Genomic DNA, 16,872 nt, shown 5'->3' on the forward strand with positions numbered 1-16,872 from the left:
CTCTGTTGAATCCTTTTGGATGGCTAATGGAATTAGCTGAAAAAACACACACGGCATGCTGTGCGATACGTCCCACGTGTTTGTACTTCAGCGTCCAAACGGGATTTTATTAGCCTGATACTGCAGTGATTTGCAATTTAATTCAATTTTATTTATACAGCGCCAAATCACAAGTCAACTTAAGGTTCTTTATATTGTAACATAAAGACCCTGCAATAGTACACACAGAGAAAAACCCAACAATCATGTGACCCCCTATGAGCAGCACTTTGGTGACAGTGGGAAGGAAAAACTCCCTTTTAACAGGAAGAAACCTCCGACAGAACCAGGCTCAGGGAGGGGCGGTTGGGCATCGTGTTTACAGGCTGAGACCTCAGTCTAAAGTCTGTGTGCGATCTCCAGCAATGGGCAGTAATGCGTTACTGTAATCCGATTACTTTTTTCAAGTAACAAGTAATGTAAGGGATTACTATTGCAAAAAAAGTAATTGGATTACTGTTACTTTCCCGTAAGCACGCTGCGTTATGATTTTGTTTGTGAGAGTGTCTCATTATTTTATTTTATTTTATATACAGGAAAAAGGTTTAAATGTTAAACAATTTCTTCAAGTCAAAGACTGTTGAATATAATTTATTTTTTGCTTGATGCATAAAATTAAAAGATTAAAAGTAATTAAACAAGTTTTAAAAAGAGGCTTTTCCATTTGATTCAATTTTATATGATGATTATGCATAAAAATTAGAATTGGGCTGAAAGGTCTGTTGCTTTATTCAGGTTGTGTATCATGTTTTTAAAAAGTAACTAAGTAACTAATTACTTTTGATCAGCAAAAAAGAGTCGGCTGATCTGAAATACATTTGATTTAAAAGTAAGAAACCATACAGATAAATGTTGATAAAAGTTAGACCAGCTGTCTGAACTAAATTGTTTGGTTGGTGGGTGGGCGTGTCTTAGATGAGTGGGCGTGTCTTAGATGGGCAGGCTCTACTGAAGGATTCATGCCAAGCTGGCACAGACTGAGAGGCATCAAGAGGTCGCAGGGCCCTGCAGCCAAACAAACACACATGAAAACATCCATGGATTCATGATTTTAATGTTTCATCACAAACATGACTGAACATAAAGAGGTTTCCAGGCTCGCGTCCTGATGTAAAGGAGAGAGGCGAGCTTCAGTGAAAACGTAACGTGGGAGTGATTCTCGATGAAATCAGCAACACAAAGAAGGCGAGCTCTCGGTTTCTGCTGCGGTCCTCCCTGCAGGCCTCCTCTCACGCTTCCAGACTGTTTGTTTCTGACTCCAGCACGTTGCCACGGAAACTCGTGTTTAACAGCAGGTGAGGGGAGGAAGGAAACGCCACCTCTCCACCACCAGACCTCCGGCTCCTTTTTGCCTCCTCAGTGTGAAGCAGAAGTGTGTGAGGAGTGAAAAAGTGTCACACAGAGTTTGTAATTCTGTCTTAACTGCGTCTGGAGAAAGAATCCAGCTCCTCAAACTGCTTCCAGATCAGCTCGTTAAGCCCAGCAGAGCAGGGGGGGGGGCACTCACGTTAACAGCACGCAGCGGGCGAACAGAAGCCAGCCCAGGATTCCTGCGAGGTGGCGTCATGTGCAGCTGTACGTCCCCGGGGTCCAGACCCGGTCAGGAGGGGTGGAGTCTCGGGTGGAGGGGTGGGTCAAAAACATTCACTTCTATTATCCTGACATGTGGATGTTGTCTGCTGTTGTTTCATTGTCCAGTTTACGGTGAAATCACCTCTCGTGACCTCTCGTTTCAGTCAGAGTGAGTCCAGATGATTCTTACTTCTCATTTTCAGCAACATGTTTTCATTTTTAAACTCCAGGAGAGTGGCTTAGCATGATTAACAGCTCAAACAATAATCCTTATTTATCTTACAGCGGACTGTGACGCAGCTCCCCCAGTTTCAACCTGTCTGGAAACTTTATTCTGATTAACTCAGAAGATTTGAACAGCATACTTGATCAAATAAACATCACGTTGTACTAAATAAGACCTTAAATTGCTGTTGGAGATAACAAACTCCATCAGAGGTCATGGAACCAAGACGGTGAAGCTTGGGTTCGGATTTGGGAACGAATCCATGTGTGTGAATGAGACAGAAGCAGGTGGAAAGGTCAACACGGAAGGAGAGACAGAGGAGTTTAGATACCTGGGCTCCAAAGCAACAGACAGCACACAAGAGAGGTGAAGAGGAGTGGGTGGAGACGGGCGCCGTTTATTGTGACAGGATAGCAGGAAGTGTGAAAGTTTAAAGATGGAGGCAAGACCTGCTGTGATGTATCGTTTGGAGACGCCGGAGGCTGAACTGAAGATATCCAGATGTTCATGAGCGGGATGGAAATGAGCGCGTGCATGGATGAAGGAGGACATGCAGAGGCATGACAGAGGAGGATGCTGGGATAGGAAGAGATGGAGGCAGATGACCTGCTGTGGCGCCCCCTACAGCGAGCAACCAGAAGAAAAGGTAGTAGTTGGTGACTGGAACCACGCTGGAAATGTGGTCATTTGGACCAAAATCAATAAAACTCCAGTTTGGAAGTCGGTAGAATTCCAGCATGAATAACAACTGGTAACGATTTGTTGTCATATTTGCTGGTTTAGGCGCTCTTCTGCTTCTGTGCACCTCCCCTCTGTCATTCGCTGATAACTTCCACAGATGAAGTGACGACAGCTGCTGGTGACTTTGATTATAGGGAGAAAAAAATCATTTAAGCCACAAAACAACAAATGAAATGTTTGAATCGTCCACGAGTACGGAGCCGTCTGCATTTAAAGCTTTATTCTGTTTTGTTGTCGTCACATGAGAATTACGCTGAAACATGTTCAGAACAAAGATGCATCAGCTGTCAACATTTCTTCTCCTTTTGCTTCATATTATGTTAAAAATAAAACAGAACATATGAAAACTAAACAAAACCATGTGACTCCACTTTTCCTTTAATTCATTTCTGTACATACACCAGCGCCAAACTCCACTTCCTGTCCACAGAGGCTCGTTTGTGTCGATAAATTATTTTTCATTTGATAAACTTCCTGTTTGGTCAGATGGACCCAAACGTTGTCTAACTGCACCTGGATCTTATCCTGAACATTTTCACTGCTGTCCCACGGCGGCCTCTGCCCGGCGTCCTCAGCCGTCTCCTTCGTCCTCGTGGTCGTGATGGGAGCCGATGTCCTGCAGGTCCGGCGGCTCCTCCAGCGCCTCGTGATGGGCGTGCTGGATTGACACCATGCCTGTCAGGAGGGCATAGCTCAGCATGGCGCCCAGAGCCACCAGAGCAGACAGGAACTGCTTCCTCCGCTTGTTGGGAACGTGGTCGAAGTCTCCGCCTTCAGGGTGGGGGGAAGTCTTCTGACTGAAGCTCTCTGAACCAAAAAACAACAACGGGGAGAATGTCAGCGTGTTTCTACTGTGTTTCTACTCCAGGTGGTTTCTGCTCGCTCACGGTGGCGTCGCTAACCGCAGCGTGAAACACTACATCACAGCTGCTGGTGCACTTTGGCGCCATTTTGGCTCATCGTGCACATTCTGACTTTCTGCCTCGGTTGGGGTGGAAATACGAGTGTGCGGACGGGTCTGCTGTTGTATCAATGCAGAGATTCCCACAGGACACATAAGGAAATCACTGCAGCAGTTGGAAACGAGAATTCCTGTGGAAAACTTTGCTTCTCGTCTTCCTATCGAAGAGGCGAAGTGCTTCATTTCTTCCCTGAGCTGTGATCATCCAGCAGCTCCGGCGCGCTTCGAGCACCAGTTTAAACACTAACGTCAAAGTTTCCAGGAGCAATAAACTAAATGTCAACCACAACAACGTGTCAGTGTCACATTACTGAAGTTGTGTAGACCAGCGGTCCCCAACCCCCGGGCCTCGGACCGGTACCGGTCCGTGAGTCGTTTGACTCTCGCCGCGAGAGTTGAGGCTCAGGTGTGAAATGTACAGTTTTCAGGGTTTTTATCGGTTTTCAGCGTTATTTTGTTATTGTTTTTATCGTTAACTCGGTTTTCCTGGGTCTTATCACGTGTGTTATGAATAAATCTACTTTTTTCCGGTACTAGTTTTATTTTGTTGTATTTATCCGCGACACCTTAAAGGCCGGTCCATGAAAATATTGTCGGGCATAAACCGGTCCGTGGCGCAAAAAATTTTGGAGACCGCTGATGTAGACCATCAGGAACCGCTGCAGGTTGCATTAACACGAGCTACAATTCAAAAGCTCTCAGAATCATTCGTCACAGGGTTTGTGGCTATGGTTTGAACCATCAGCAATGACAGGCACCCTGACCCTTGACCCCATGCTCTTAGAACATGTGAGTGAGCTTTTAAAAATTGTTCTTTCAAGTGAAACATTGTAACTAAAAAAGTAAAGTAGTAGTAAAGTGCTGCGTCACAGATTTGTGGGTTGATGCTGTCGCCTCTTTACTTTAGAGCAGAAGGCAGGACTGTTGTGGTGAACTGGTGCTTTATAATTAAATCTGAATTGTATTGTTTTCCACTGGTGTCCTTGCTCACACAGCAGGAAACGGTCCACACAAGACCCCGACTACTGGACATACTCTGTGCTGAAATGAAAGCGAGCTGGGAGCGTTTCAGACGGTGTCAAGTTCACAACCAAAACTTTCTAAAAGGCACCAACAACAAAAATCTCTCCAATAAACAAACATCGTCTTTGTGACAGCGCTCCGATAAGCATCCCGGGTCTTTTTCCCCGAAGTGTGCCTGATGTCATCTTCGTTCCTCATTAGTGATGGCAGAAGTCAGACAGCAGACAACATTTGCATGTTTCAGACTAAAATGAGACAATCTGTTTAGAGTGACGGTTTACACGATGTCACATCAATCTCAGACGGATAAACGACTCCAAAACATCTCAGAGGCAAAAAATGCTGACGGGCTTGAACTTGAACTGTTGTTACTTCTCTTATTAATGCTTTTAGACATCTCACTCTCAGAGTTTCACTTTAAAGTCTGCGAACAATTTGTCAGAAGATTAAAACGTCCTGACGTGAGCGGGACGGCGTCCAGCCTCGTCCTGGACTCGAGAAGTCTGCTCTCGGACTGTTGTGTGCCTCACCTCGGCCGTCTTTGGGGAAGTAGAGCTGCAGGATGTTGGTGCAGAAGTTGGTCAGGTTGTCGAGAGACTTCAGATGCTGTTGCAGTTTCCCATTGGGCAGTTTGCACTTCAGGATGGGCGCCAAGTGACCGAACACATAGGCATCGAGAGAGGAAGGCCTGCAGGGAGAAAAGCTTATCAGGGTCAAAGGCCAATAATCTGGTGTCACCACTGCAGCTCCCAGTGACAATTACTGTGTACATCACTGTTGCAGTGCAGTAAGGTACATGAGGAGGACAGACGTGCATGAACACAGGGTGTCTAGCCATCAATCTATTGTCTAACGTATATTTGACCTCCTCCCGAACCCTCCAGCGGCCCCGGGTCTCCTCCTGGGTGGAGGTGCCTGAAACACCTCTAGAAAAGCTTTTAACTTAATGACTATCTTCAAAGTTTCCCCAGAGTAACACAAGTGTGCTACCTGTGAGAAAACGTCGTGTTTTCACGTTCAGTTAGCGTGTGGATGAACTTACGAGTCTCCAAAGAAGAATTTGTGAGAGCCGAGTCGCTGGGACAGCAGGTTCATGCACTCGGCAGCATCTCGGTACAACTAAAAACCACAAGACAGACACAGAAAGACAAAACTGGGTCAAAGCCAGAAGCTTCAGTTTATAGATCAACAACATCTGTAAAAAAGGCTCAAAGGGTGCAGGAATTCTGGTTCTGCTAAAAACTCCGGGCCAGTTTTGTTGTCTCGTGCTGGAGCTTTTGGGGCTTTTTCTGTTCCTGGTACTGGGACGGTAGAAGAGAAGCCTTGGGATACCCAGAGGTGTGTTCATATGTGGCCCTTTGTCCCACCAGACTTCACAAGATGGAAAGTCTCGAGTAGTCTAAGGAGCTTGGAAAGAAAAGCGTCTGGACTTCTTTAAGTTGCTTGAAGACGTTTCACCTCTCATCCGAGAAGCTTCAGTACTTGCCCCCAATTCCCAACCTTTAACCTTAAATCTGCCAAGGCTACAACGGAGTCTCGAGCTGCCTGGATGTCATGCTCGTGACCTCGGTCCTCCTTGTCTGGAGTAAATGTCCTGCAGTTCATTGTTCCTCCTCTCACTGTGTGCACAGCTGTTCCATTACCAGCTCCTCTGACTTAGTGCTATTGAAACCAAGCATTAAAAAGCCAAGGGCCACCATAAATTTAACTGTGAAAGCTAAAGCAAGGAAGTAACATGGCCAAGGCCAAAGGTCCGTGTCCAACTCCTGTGCTGAAAGTCTGCACGGTGGGATGCCTTTTACGACCACTGGGAGCTGTTAATATCTCCACTGGACACCTCCAAAGAGAGCACATAAATCCCTTTCTTCATGCCTTAGAAACTCCTGTGACTGACTGCTGAGGTCAGGTTATACCGAACGTCTTTGGTACGGACATTTAGAAAGGGCTTCTCAAACATGAGCGTTATAGCCTCAAGTACAGCCAAATGTTCACCAAAGTCATCAGGATTTATTTGTGTGACGTGTTTATAATCTCCAGGGGAAAAGTGTCTGACGAACTCACTTTTCTGGAGCATCCAAACACACCTCAGACTTTATCAGTCCCGACCACAAAAACATTGACTCTGTGCAACATTTCAGGCAGTTCTTCTACGGTTTCCCTCCAGATGACGGAAACACTCGGCAGTACATTCATATTTTAACCAGTCAGCGTGACATCAAATTAATAATTGAATTATCTGGATGTTAATATTATGCTGTTGGACTTGAGGCATGTTTTTGGCCCAGAGTTTCCATTAGTATCGGGTACTCTGGACATTTAAAGGGCCGGTTCATCCAGATGTGTCGATGTAATGCGTAACTTCCAATAAAATGAGACTTTTCAAACTTTGATTTAATCCATTATAAATACGGCCGCCACGCTGCTCTGCCGCCTTGAACACAGTGGGCAAAACGGGCACCGCTCTTCCACATGCGTGGGATTTCAGCAGTGGAGGCGAATTTTAATTCGTGTCTGCATGAATGCATGTGTGAAGCAAAGAGAGAAGCCCTGAAGGCTTTCAGTTAGCATCTGATAGTCTACACCCACAACAATCATCGTGAAGCGGTGGTTTAAAAATCAGTTGCAGGCCTGAAACGCCACCGTTCCTTCTTCATATTTCTCCTGGGATCACAAACATCCACAGGACACTTTGTGCCAAACTGTGATTCAGATGTTGTCCAGATCCTCTTCTTGGATGAACCATCAGACCAACTGATGTTATCACCCTCAGGCTCCATGACTGACTTTTTCCCTCTAGTTCACTCTGCTTCCCGGCATCTCTATTCCCCTTTCCGTACATACTCAAAATTCCAGCCTCACTGGTTTCTGCTTGTGGAAGAGCCAGACTACGTCTCTATGAACCATCCACCGTGACGTCTTTATTTTGGTTACGACCTGAAGGGGAGTCAAACTCACAGGAAACAACCCTGGAAAATAGGCGACTTCGGCGATCGTTCATTCCTGAAAAGTCAACTCTGAAGGTTTCCGCACTGACAGGAACAAATTGCTTTTTAACTACCTTCCCCTGAACGCGGCGTGCCCTCTGACCTTCGTCCAAAGCAGACTGGTTGTTCTGCATGTGCACTTTTCCAACAGAAAGCTCCGCTGACAAAAAGTTTTCCTTTCAGTCTAGATTCGTTCCAACCACTTCAGCAGCCCGAACACATGGAAACGATATCTGCGCCTGAACTGGAAAACCGCGGAGCTTCTGCATGTTCTGGTGTTTCTGCAGCTGAAAGTCAGTGTTTCCTTCACAAAAGCGGGGGGTCTGGTGCACGCTCCACGTACACGGTGACCTCACTTTTTATTCTCATGCTGGAGTTTCAATTCTTTTATAAACACGCTGAAGGACAAAGAGAAGGCTGGGATTTATTGAGAAAGGAAGGAAGTTGGGAAAAAGAGAGCGAGGCAGATCAGAGGAAGGGAAGAAAGAAATGCACAAGTTAGATTAGATAACAGGCTTTACGTACGTATCGAAGATGAATTTACTGCCTATAAAATATTAAAGAAAGACTTCACAGTATATCATCTTGATCTTGATCAGCTGTTTTATTCTGAAGCTGGTAAATCAGAGCCGATTCACGGAGGGTCGATCTCTTCGGACCTCCTCCCCCTCCGAGCGCTCACCTCCTTCTCCAGCTCCTCTCCGGCCTCCAGCCTCTCGTCTCCTCGCAGCAGTCGCAGTTTCTCCAGCTGTTGCCGCTGCATTCGTCCCGGCAGGAAGAAGTTCAGGGGGAACGGCATGTGCTCGGCGTACCAGCGCCGAGTCACGTCCACGTAGTTCTTCGGCTCGATCCAGAAGGCGTAAATCTACAGAGGGTTGATGCAGAGATTCAGGGACGAGCTCGGGAGAAACGCACTCTCGGTTCATTAGCAGAGAAACTCGTCTCACCAGAGCCGGCATGAGTTTTTCCTCCATCAGAGAGATGAAGGCCAGGCTGTCGGCGCCTTCCTTCGCCGACAGGTCGTAGTCTGCATTGAACTTCTGGGAAGAAAAAAAAAGTTCGTCAGGATTAAACGTCGATAAAACAAAGAGTGGAGCAGGTTAATGATACTCCAGTGAAAGGAAAAGGAGCTCACTGCAGTCGTTTCTAAACACTTATCATTTGTTTTTGTCAGTGATTTGTGCACGAATGTTCAACGACTTTAAAAAACAAGAACTGGCTGCACAGTCTGAATTTATTTACATCTTAGCGTCCTCGTTGTCTCATATTATCTACTGCCTCCCTGAACCTCCATGAACTGAAGCTACGTCATGAAGATGATGCTCACAACAATGTGAGACACTGATGAAGCCACGCAGAAGATGATTCCTGCTGAAGGTGGTTTCTAAAAGCTACCGAGTCACTGGGAGTACTGGAAGGACTGGGGTAGCAGCAGGTTTTAGGACACGCACAATACTGCAGTTAAGATGCTGTTTGAAGGAATGAGAGCTGGGAATGGGAGCGTGCTCCCTGTTAGCAGGAATATCGGTGTATAATTCATTTGCATTATGTGTCAGTTTTACAACAAGCTGTAAACGGATTACAGCTGCAGCTTTATTTGAATAACAGCAAACAAAATGTGAGAGTTTCAGCTGCTCTCAGAGTCAAGTTCAGTTTCTGAAGCTTCGGTCGTCTGCAGGAACGGCTCGAGGGGAGCTGAAGGTGTTTGTTTTAGTGTGTGTTGGAGGGTTTACAGGCTGCTGCCGTCTCTGCGGTTTGAACCGCTTCCATGTTTCCTCATTAGCACAAGCAGCTGTATACAGTGGCAGCAGCAGGGGAACCAGAAGGAGCTGCTGCTGAATTCACGCTCAATGAGCCGCTCTGATCCACAGCTGAGTGCACGCAGCATTAAGAGAACACTTAACAGGTCCTCCTCGTAGTGGGGTCCCGAGGGGCAAGAACACCACAAGAAGATGCAAAACGGCAACATTAAGAAGATTAGAAACAACAAGTTCTGTAAAGAAAGAGAGGAGCTGAAGGGCTGACGTTCTCCTCCGAGCTTCTTCAACAGCTTTCCTGTCGCTGCGGTTTCTGAACAACCTACCACATAGAGAAGGCACCGAGCATGCTGGGTAATGTGTTCCAGCTGCTGAACGAAGGCCGAGCTCCTCAGCGAGGGAGGTGTGGGCCAGAAACTGCTGTTATCACTGGGTTTGAGAGTTTCTTCCTCAAAGATATTCAAGAGCAAATGTCAAAGACGCGCTTCCAGTTTGGGCTCACGATGCTGCTTCAGCAGCAGGCCGCACGACGCTGAAGCAAACCTGGAAGCTCGACAGCAGTTTTAGCTCGTTTTATTCCAGCGAGCAGGTGCAGAGACACGCCCACACTGACAATCATGACGACATGTGATCAGAAAACATATCAAACCCCTGCAGGCTGAACAAGTCTGAGTCATGCACACCACTCGTCACCTGCACGACTGTGAAATATTAATGATAACGTGTCCAAGTCAGTGTTCGGTCATGGCTCAAGAATTGTGTGTTCGTCTTGTAATCGGAAGGTTGCTGGTTCGAGCCCCGGCTCGGACAGTCTCGGTCGTTGTGTCCTTGGGCAAGACACTTCACCTACCGCCTACTGGTGGTGGTCAGAAGGGCCGATGGCGTGATATGGCAGCCTCGCCTCTGTCAGTGCGCCCCAGGGCAGCTGTGGCTACAACTGTAGCTGCCTCCACCAGTGTGTGAATGTGAGAGTGAATGAATAGTGGCATTGTAAAGCGCTTTGGGTGCCTTGAAAAGCGCTACATAAATGCAATCCATTATTATTATTAAAGTGCCTGAAAAAGCTCCTTCTCCATCCACACTGTAAAAAGATGGAGGTCCACCTCGCAACGCTGCTCTAATTTCTTTCTACCTTCTTTCTCCTGCTGAGGTTTAACAGAATCATCAGCTGGAATGTGTCTCTGGCTGCAGCTTCCTGTTGTTTAATGAGTTTTTCCAACCGGCGCGTGCGCACGCACACACACACACAGCAAAGGGAAAAGTTTTGACTGCAGAAATAACAAGTGGATATCAGATTTTATTCCTCGCAGCTCTGCTTTTGTTTTCCATCAATCTTGAGCGTGATGATTTTATTCCAGAATATCCAACAGAACATTTAAATGTTAAAGACGTTTGTTTCTTCTGTCGGACCGTAACCCTGAGAACGAGGTTTTACCTGTTTTCTGAGGTGGATGATGATGTCAGAGGGTCGGGACAGAGTTTCTTTCTGATTGGTCCTCAGAGCAGGAAGAGAACCTGAAGACAGGAAAAACAAAAATCAATAAGCGCTTTCAACAAGTCAGAGTTTCTTCTTTGTGTGTCTGTGCAGAGACGCCTCACCGCTGGGACTCCTCCAGGGGTTGGAGATCTTTCGAAGTTTGAGAGGAGCTCCAGCGAACTGGGCGTAGGCCTGAAACAAAAGAGAAGAAAACACGACAACACATGAGAAACACAATTCAAACTTTTTTTTTTTACACAGCACCGACTCACAACAACAACTGCTCTGTATTGTAAAGGCCCGCAACAAAGGACGACCCCCTGTGACCACGGCAAAAATAACCCCAGATGAATGAAAGTGAACTTTCAGGAGTCCAGAATCTGCATTTTACGCTCCACACTATAAACAAATGTCATATATTGTTTATCCTGGTGTTTAGTTTTGCTTCCTTCTTTGTGCCTGTGGGAGCTCTGACCTGCTAGTCGACCTTTCAGAAGAAAAGCATCCAGGAAACAGACCGTTGGGACCGGATTTCATCACAATCCATCCGACGGTTGTTGAGACATTTCAGTCTGAACCGCAGTGTTGGACTGAGCAACGTTTCCATGTGTGGAGCCAAGCAGGCAGCCTGAGCAAACCCACTCAGACCACACTGACATGATGTCTTCACGGGAAACTCAGACGAGTTCAAGGACTCATTCAGCAGAAACTACAGCCCCGATGTTACGATCAGATCAGACTTTCCAGAGTTCGGACCAGAAAACCTCTGAAAACAAAGCTGCAGACTGAGAGAACCGTCAGTCACCGAGGACAAGGACGCTCATTATCCGGAGACCTGCTGACCCGAGGCTCAAAGAGCTGCTGTAAGACAAACACCTGAAAGCTTCCTCAAGCCTCTCTGTTCCTCTCTTCAGTCAGAAAATCACTGACCCAATTATTTCTGCCAGACACAAACAATAACAACTTTATAACGAGGTCCCGCTCACACAAAGTTCACTTTTAAGATTTTTTTGAATTACTATGCCCACACATTCCTCTAAAGGTGGGCGTGGCCAAACTTGGAAGCTGGATTCCCTGAATATGAATAATTATAAAAGGTTTATAAAAAGTTGGGAAGCTGTGAAAAACAAGAGGAGCGTAATAGGGCTGCCACAAACGATTATTTTGATAGTCGACTAATCAGATCATCATCCATTGGACGTAAAACGTACAGCTTATTGCACCAGCAGCATCTGCTCTTATATAACTATCATTAGCTTACAGCTTTAAGTGTTTAAGGTATGTGCTAACTAAAAATAAAGACAAGATGATAGTTTATTAAAGTTTAATGACATTTGCAGATTGTTTCGGTGAAGTTTAATAAACTCCTTGCTATCTAAAATATAACAGGACACCGGAGTAAATTCTCGAGCATCTCACACTTCTGATAATCAGCTGTCTGCTTGATGTTTATTCAGCTGTGTAAAAACTATAACTTTAATCTCAGCCAAACAGATTTACTCAGGAACAAATAAAATACTAAAAAAAGCCAAACAATAACATTTTTAAGTTATCTAAGTGACTTATATATCATGTTTAACCCGAGTAGTGAAAGACGGCGGTGGGTTTGAAAACGATCTGCCGGGAGTCCGGTGTTCTCACGGCTCTAGTTAGCCTAGCCCCCGGCTAGCTATCGAGCTAGTGGCTAACAGACGTCTCCGAAAACGTCGGAGCGCTTTTGAAAATATGTGGTGTCTTCATAAACTGAGCAGATATTTGAGGTTTACACAGCTACATTCTCGCCTGAAAATATGTTAAACGTTTATTTTGTGACCCAGAAAGAATAATAAGAGTAATATTAAAACTAACTAGCTGCCGCCATTGTTGGAAACTGAGCTGGGCTGCGCTATGAATTCTGGGACACAGCTGCTTCTTCTTCTCCGGGGTTTAACGGCAGCTGGCATCCTTGTACATGCAGTGCTGCCATCTTCTGTTTCAGCCCGTTATTACACTCTTAAATCCTACTACTTATTCCTGCGTCTTTTGTGATTTTACAAAGCTTCAAACGAAGCGTCGACTAAAAATCAGTCATTGACGATTTTGATAGTCGACGTAATCGTGACTAGTCGACTAATCGTGGCAGCCCTAGAGCGTAATGAAGTTGAATGTGGCATGCTGGATACAAGAAACGGATCAATAAGACGATCAATATTTCCCCGAGTATATTGGTGATCGTTATTAGTGCATTTGTGTTCATAGAACTTCATGTTTTCCTGAGTGTTTTGCCTCAAAAATATGCAGTTATGATTGAAAATAACCAAAATGTAACATCACACAATGTTTTTTATGTTTTCTGTCTTTTGTCAAATGCCTGCAATTTAAAATAAACTACTGTAACGGTCAGAGGATAATTAGTAATGAACAGCGGGGGATTGGGACCGACTGCTCTTACAGTAAAAGCTGGAGGTGACTCAATTCTTCTGGAAAGAAAGAATAAAAGCTTCGCTCAGAGTCGAGAGCCTCGTTCTGCTTTTACAACCAGAAAAAATGAGGAAGAATTTCCCCATAAATGTGCAGCAGTGAAGTCAGAGTATGATGAAAGTGGAGCTGTTTGTTCCACGCAGCTGTGGCAGAGCGTGAGCTGATCTCAGTAACACAGGCTGCACATTCACTTTACAGGCGCGATGGATGCGCTGAAAACAGAAGTGTGTCGGTCCTTCTCTGCTAAACAGTTAAATGTAGAAACAAAGGGAAAGATTCCTCACGACTCCCAGTAAAACCAAACGATTCATAACACTGCATCTCACAATTGAACAAATAGAAGCTGAATGTGAGTAAAAAGACATCACAAATAAAAAATATAATCCTCATGGTGATAAATGTGTTTAATCTGAATAAATGCGTCCTGTTCACGACCTCGGTTAAGAACAGGCTGCGAGCGCCGGGGTCACAGCTGGACGCTGAGATAACAACTCCGACTAAGAGACGCTTAAAAGAAAACACACATCATCGCGCTGCTTCCGTCCAACAGGAAGACATCATTTGTCACGATAAAGTGCTGAAAGTCTTTCGCTTCACCTGTGCGGACAGCTGAAGCTCCGCCTCCTATCTGCTGAGACCACAATAAGAAAACCAAGAAAGCTCTGACTGAATGTAAAGTGCAGTGGTGGATCCACATTTCTCCGGTGGTTTGGAAAAACAGCAGCAGTGACACATTAGTGTTTTCCAACCGCTGCTGAGGAGCCCGTCATTACCCAGCATGCACTGCTGCTCCGCTGTGTGATTTCAGTCCAACACAAACATGTTTCAATCAGCTTTAATCACTCAGCAGAGCTCTGAGGCCCTCAGCGCGGTCTGCAGGCGGGGATCATCGTACCCACACTGTCACCAGAGTCTCTGGACCACGGCAGTAATGGAAACTCTGCAGCCACAAAGCATTCTGGGTGGTCACGAGTCTTTAACTACACCTAATGCCTCCACTTAAAGACAAGTCCGCCGTTTTTAAGCATGAACTGAATGAATGATGAGGGAAGCTGCTTTTATAGGACGGTAGAAAGTCACAGCTCTGCTCCTACAGAACAGCCTCGTTTCTTTGCCTTTGTGGATGACGCAGTTCTGCTGTTTAAAATTAAGACAAGTGCATCAGCAGCAGCACACTGCTACACACACTGTTGCACACACTGCTGCACACACTGCTGCTGATTATAAAACATAAGAAAAGAAAATATATCTACAAAAAGGCAAGTAGACATTTTTGCACTGTCAATAAGTTTAGTTTTTTTGCTCAGACTCAGCTCAGCAGTGTTACTGTTTGCGTCTGCTGGTGAATGCCTGCACCATCAGGACACAGGGTGAGGAGCTGGTCAGGTGGGAGGAGCTCGGAGGGGGACGGTTCCAGCTTCTGACCAGGACTCCTCCTGAGCGCCTCCTTTGTGAGGCGCTGAGGCGTGTCCAGATGGAATTATGGAGACTTTTGGGTGTTTCTCAATTCAGAAGATAAAACTTTTCAGGGACACAGTCCACGAAACAGCCAATGCTTCCCCGTTACATCACCAGCTGTCCTCGCCCTTACACCAGCAGCAAAGTGCAGCTTAATACACACAGCGACTTAAAGCACTTTTAAAAACACATTTGAACCACTAGACTGATGTAAAACTGAATTCTGAGAAACATAATACTGAGGCTGACGTCTGAGGAACGTGTCGATAAAAGAATCTCTGGTGCCACCTGGTGGTCATATAAGGAACTACAGGCCAATGACTATTTATTGGTAAGAGACAGATTTAGAATTAATTTATTAATATTATATTATTAATTAAAGGCAAAGAAAACAGATGGATGGATTATTACATCTGGAAAATTACATTAGATAACAGCACAAAAGAAAAGTCCTTCCTCCCGTCCACTGAGGACGAGTAAACAGTCACACTGCAGGAACCATGGCACACAGCACTGCAGCTCTCTCCTCCCTCTCTGGGCTCAGGACCAAAGCAGGAGGGTGAGACATGCCCACTGGGGCAAAATCACAGCAGGTCCTGCTAGGCCTGTAACAACACTGCTCTGCTGACTGAAGAAATAGTACATTTAGGGACTTGTACAGCTGTGTCATGTCAGATCGTCCACAAAAATTTTTTATGTGATATCAAAATATCTGTTACTGCTGCAGCAACGCCTTGTGCTCAAGTTCCCTCGGACACGCAACAGCGAGACGATCCTGGGACAAAAGCCACGTCGGCCTCTGATGGTGATTTAGTATCAAAAAAGGAAGCAACTGTGAGATATGAGGAGCTGGTGATGTTACCCACATATGAATAAACATCACCACAACTCCAAACAGAATGATGGAAAGATCTGCAGTTTGTTCTGCTCATCACTGCTCTAAAACTCACTGTCATACAGCACGAAACAGAACCTGCTGTCATTCAAAACACCGCAGAAGGAAAAGACCCAACACACAAAATCCAAAGTCCTCCATGGAGTCAGACTTTCCTGCACATCAACCAGAAGCTCCAGACTGAACGTGGAGCATTCCCACCTTCCAAAGCTCCACGGCGAGCTAGTGCTGTGTGATACTGCAAATGTAGATGCCGAGTAAATAAAGAGCCAGTACTGCTGATACCAATACTTTTAACTCATAAAGGCAGATGATGTACAAGACAGCAGTGTGCTATGATTTAGGAGATCTACTTACATTGAACTTAGCAGATAGAAACAAAGTATCGATCCTATCGCACTACTATCGAGCCGACACCAATACCAGCTTTAGTATCGACACTATCGATACTTGGATCGATCCGTCCACCTCTATAGGAGCCGAGAGGAACCATGCCAATCAGACTCGTTGAATATTGTTATTATGTTACCGCTGATCGGTCAGAAAACTCCCCGTTTCACCTCCAGCTGAGCCACATGGACATCAAGCTTAATTATTTTGAGGACAAATGAAAGAAAAACGCCGTTTACGCCTAAAGTCGGTTTATTGCAGTCTGGTTGTGGAGCCATCACTTTACCGTTTACGTGAGTAATTGATCATGCTCCGTGCAGCCGACAGTTTTATGATGAAACCTCGCTAACGCACGCTTACTGAGGCGTTAGCATTAGCAGCCGTTAGCACAGAGCCGGCCCGCGCCCCTGAGCGTGAACGCGCCCGGGCACAGAGCCGGGACCGGGCCCGGTGTCGGTGTGAGCGGACACTCACCAGAACCACCAGGCAGTCGGTACTGACCGACGGCAAACCCCAGTCTCCTTCCCAGCAAAACAACTCATCGGGCGCCGCCATCTTCACCCCGGATGGTGACCTCTCACACCGGAAGTAGCTATCAAATGAAGTCTTTTGTAAAAACGCCTTTCAAAGTAAAATGATTAATAAAATGTTTTATTTTTCGATCCAGAGAAGTAATCTGTAAAGAAGAACAAGTACTTATCTTCAGCACCACTAGCAAAACTCAGGGTGAGGTCATGTTAGCACCCTGGAAAACTCAGCGGGCGTTCACCAATCACAGCAGGAGGTCAGATAAATACAGTTATTTATTTATTCTTAGAAAACATGAAGCAGGATGTTCATCCCAAACAGCATTGCTGTTTTCTGTGTAGATTATCCTGGACCATGTTTG

General features: G+C 45.7%; 1 protein-coding gene across 2 annotated transcripts; it reads right to left on the reverse strand.

The window, feature by feature from the left end:
* Window positions 1–2,785: 2,785 nt before the first annotated feature.
* mtx1a (metaxin 1a) lies at window positions 2,786–16,563 on the reverse strand. 2 transcript variants are annotated; one of them, XM_087848544.1, is made up of 8 exons: window positions 16,458–16,563; window positions 10,903–10,972; window positions 10,739–10,818; window positions 8,494–8,583; window positions 8,229–8,411; window positions 5,605–5,681; window positions 5,093–5,250; window positions 2,786–3,385 (listed from the first exon to the last, which is right to left on the reverse strand). In XM_087848544.1, exons 1-8 carry the CDS (start codon window positions 16,536–16,538, stop codon window positions 3,150–3,152), a joined length of 975 nt encoding a protein of 324 aa, XP_087704670.1. In that variant the 5' UTR covers window positions 16,539–16,563; the 3' UTR covers window positions 2,786–3,149. The 2 variants fall into 2 exon arrangements, with proteins under 2 accessions (XP_087704670.1, XP_087704669.1); XM_087848543.1 differs by having other exon boundaries at window positions 8,494–8,586.
* Between the last annotated feature and the right edge of the window lie 309 nt (window positions 16,564–16,872).

The sequence above is a fragment of the Neolamprologus brichardi genome, chromosome 11 (genome assembly GCF_056152115.1).
Source record: "Neolamprologus brichardi isolate AB-2024 chromosome 11, ASM5615211v1, whole genome shotgun sequence".
NCBI classification, from domain to species: domain Eukaryota; kingdom Metazoa; phylum Chordata; class Actinopteri; order Cichliformes; family Cichlidae; genus Neolamprologus; species Neolamprologus brichardi.

Excerpts from the sequence above, each read along its gene's own strand:
- mtx1a (XM_087848543.1), bottom strand. The coding sequence starts at position 16,538 with ATGGCGGCGCCCGATGAGTTGTTTTGCTGGGAAGGAGACTGGGGTTTG. Across the intron at positions 8,587-10,738 it reads TCATCCACCTCAGAAAACAG|AAGTTCAATGCAGACTACGA; the intron begins GTAAAACCTCGT and ends TTTTCTTCCCAG. Across the intron at positions 5,682-8,228 it reads GAGAGGAGCTGGAGAAGGAG|TTGTACCGAGATGCTGCCGA; the intron begins GTGAGCGCTCGG and ends TGTGGTTTTTAG.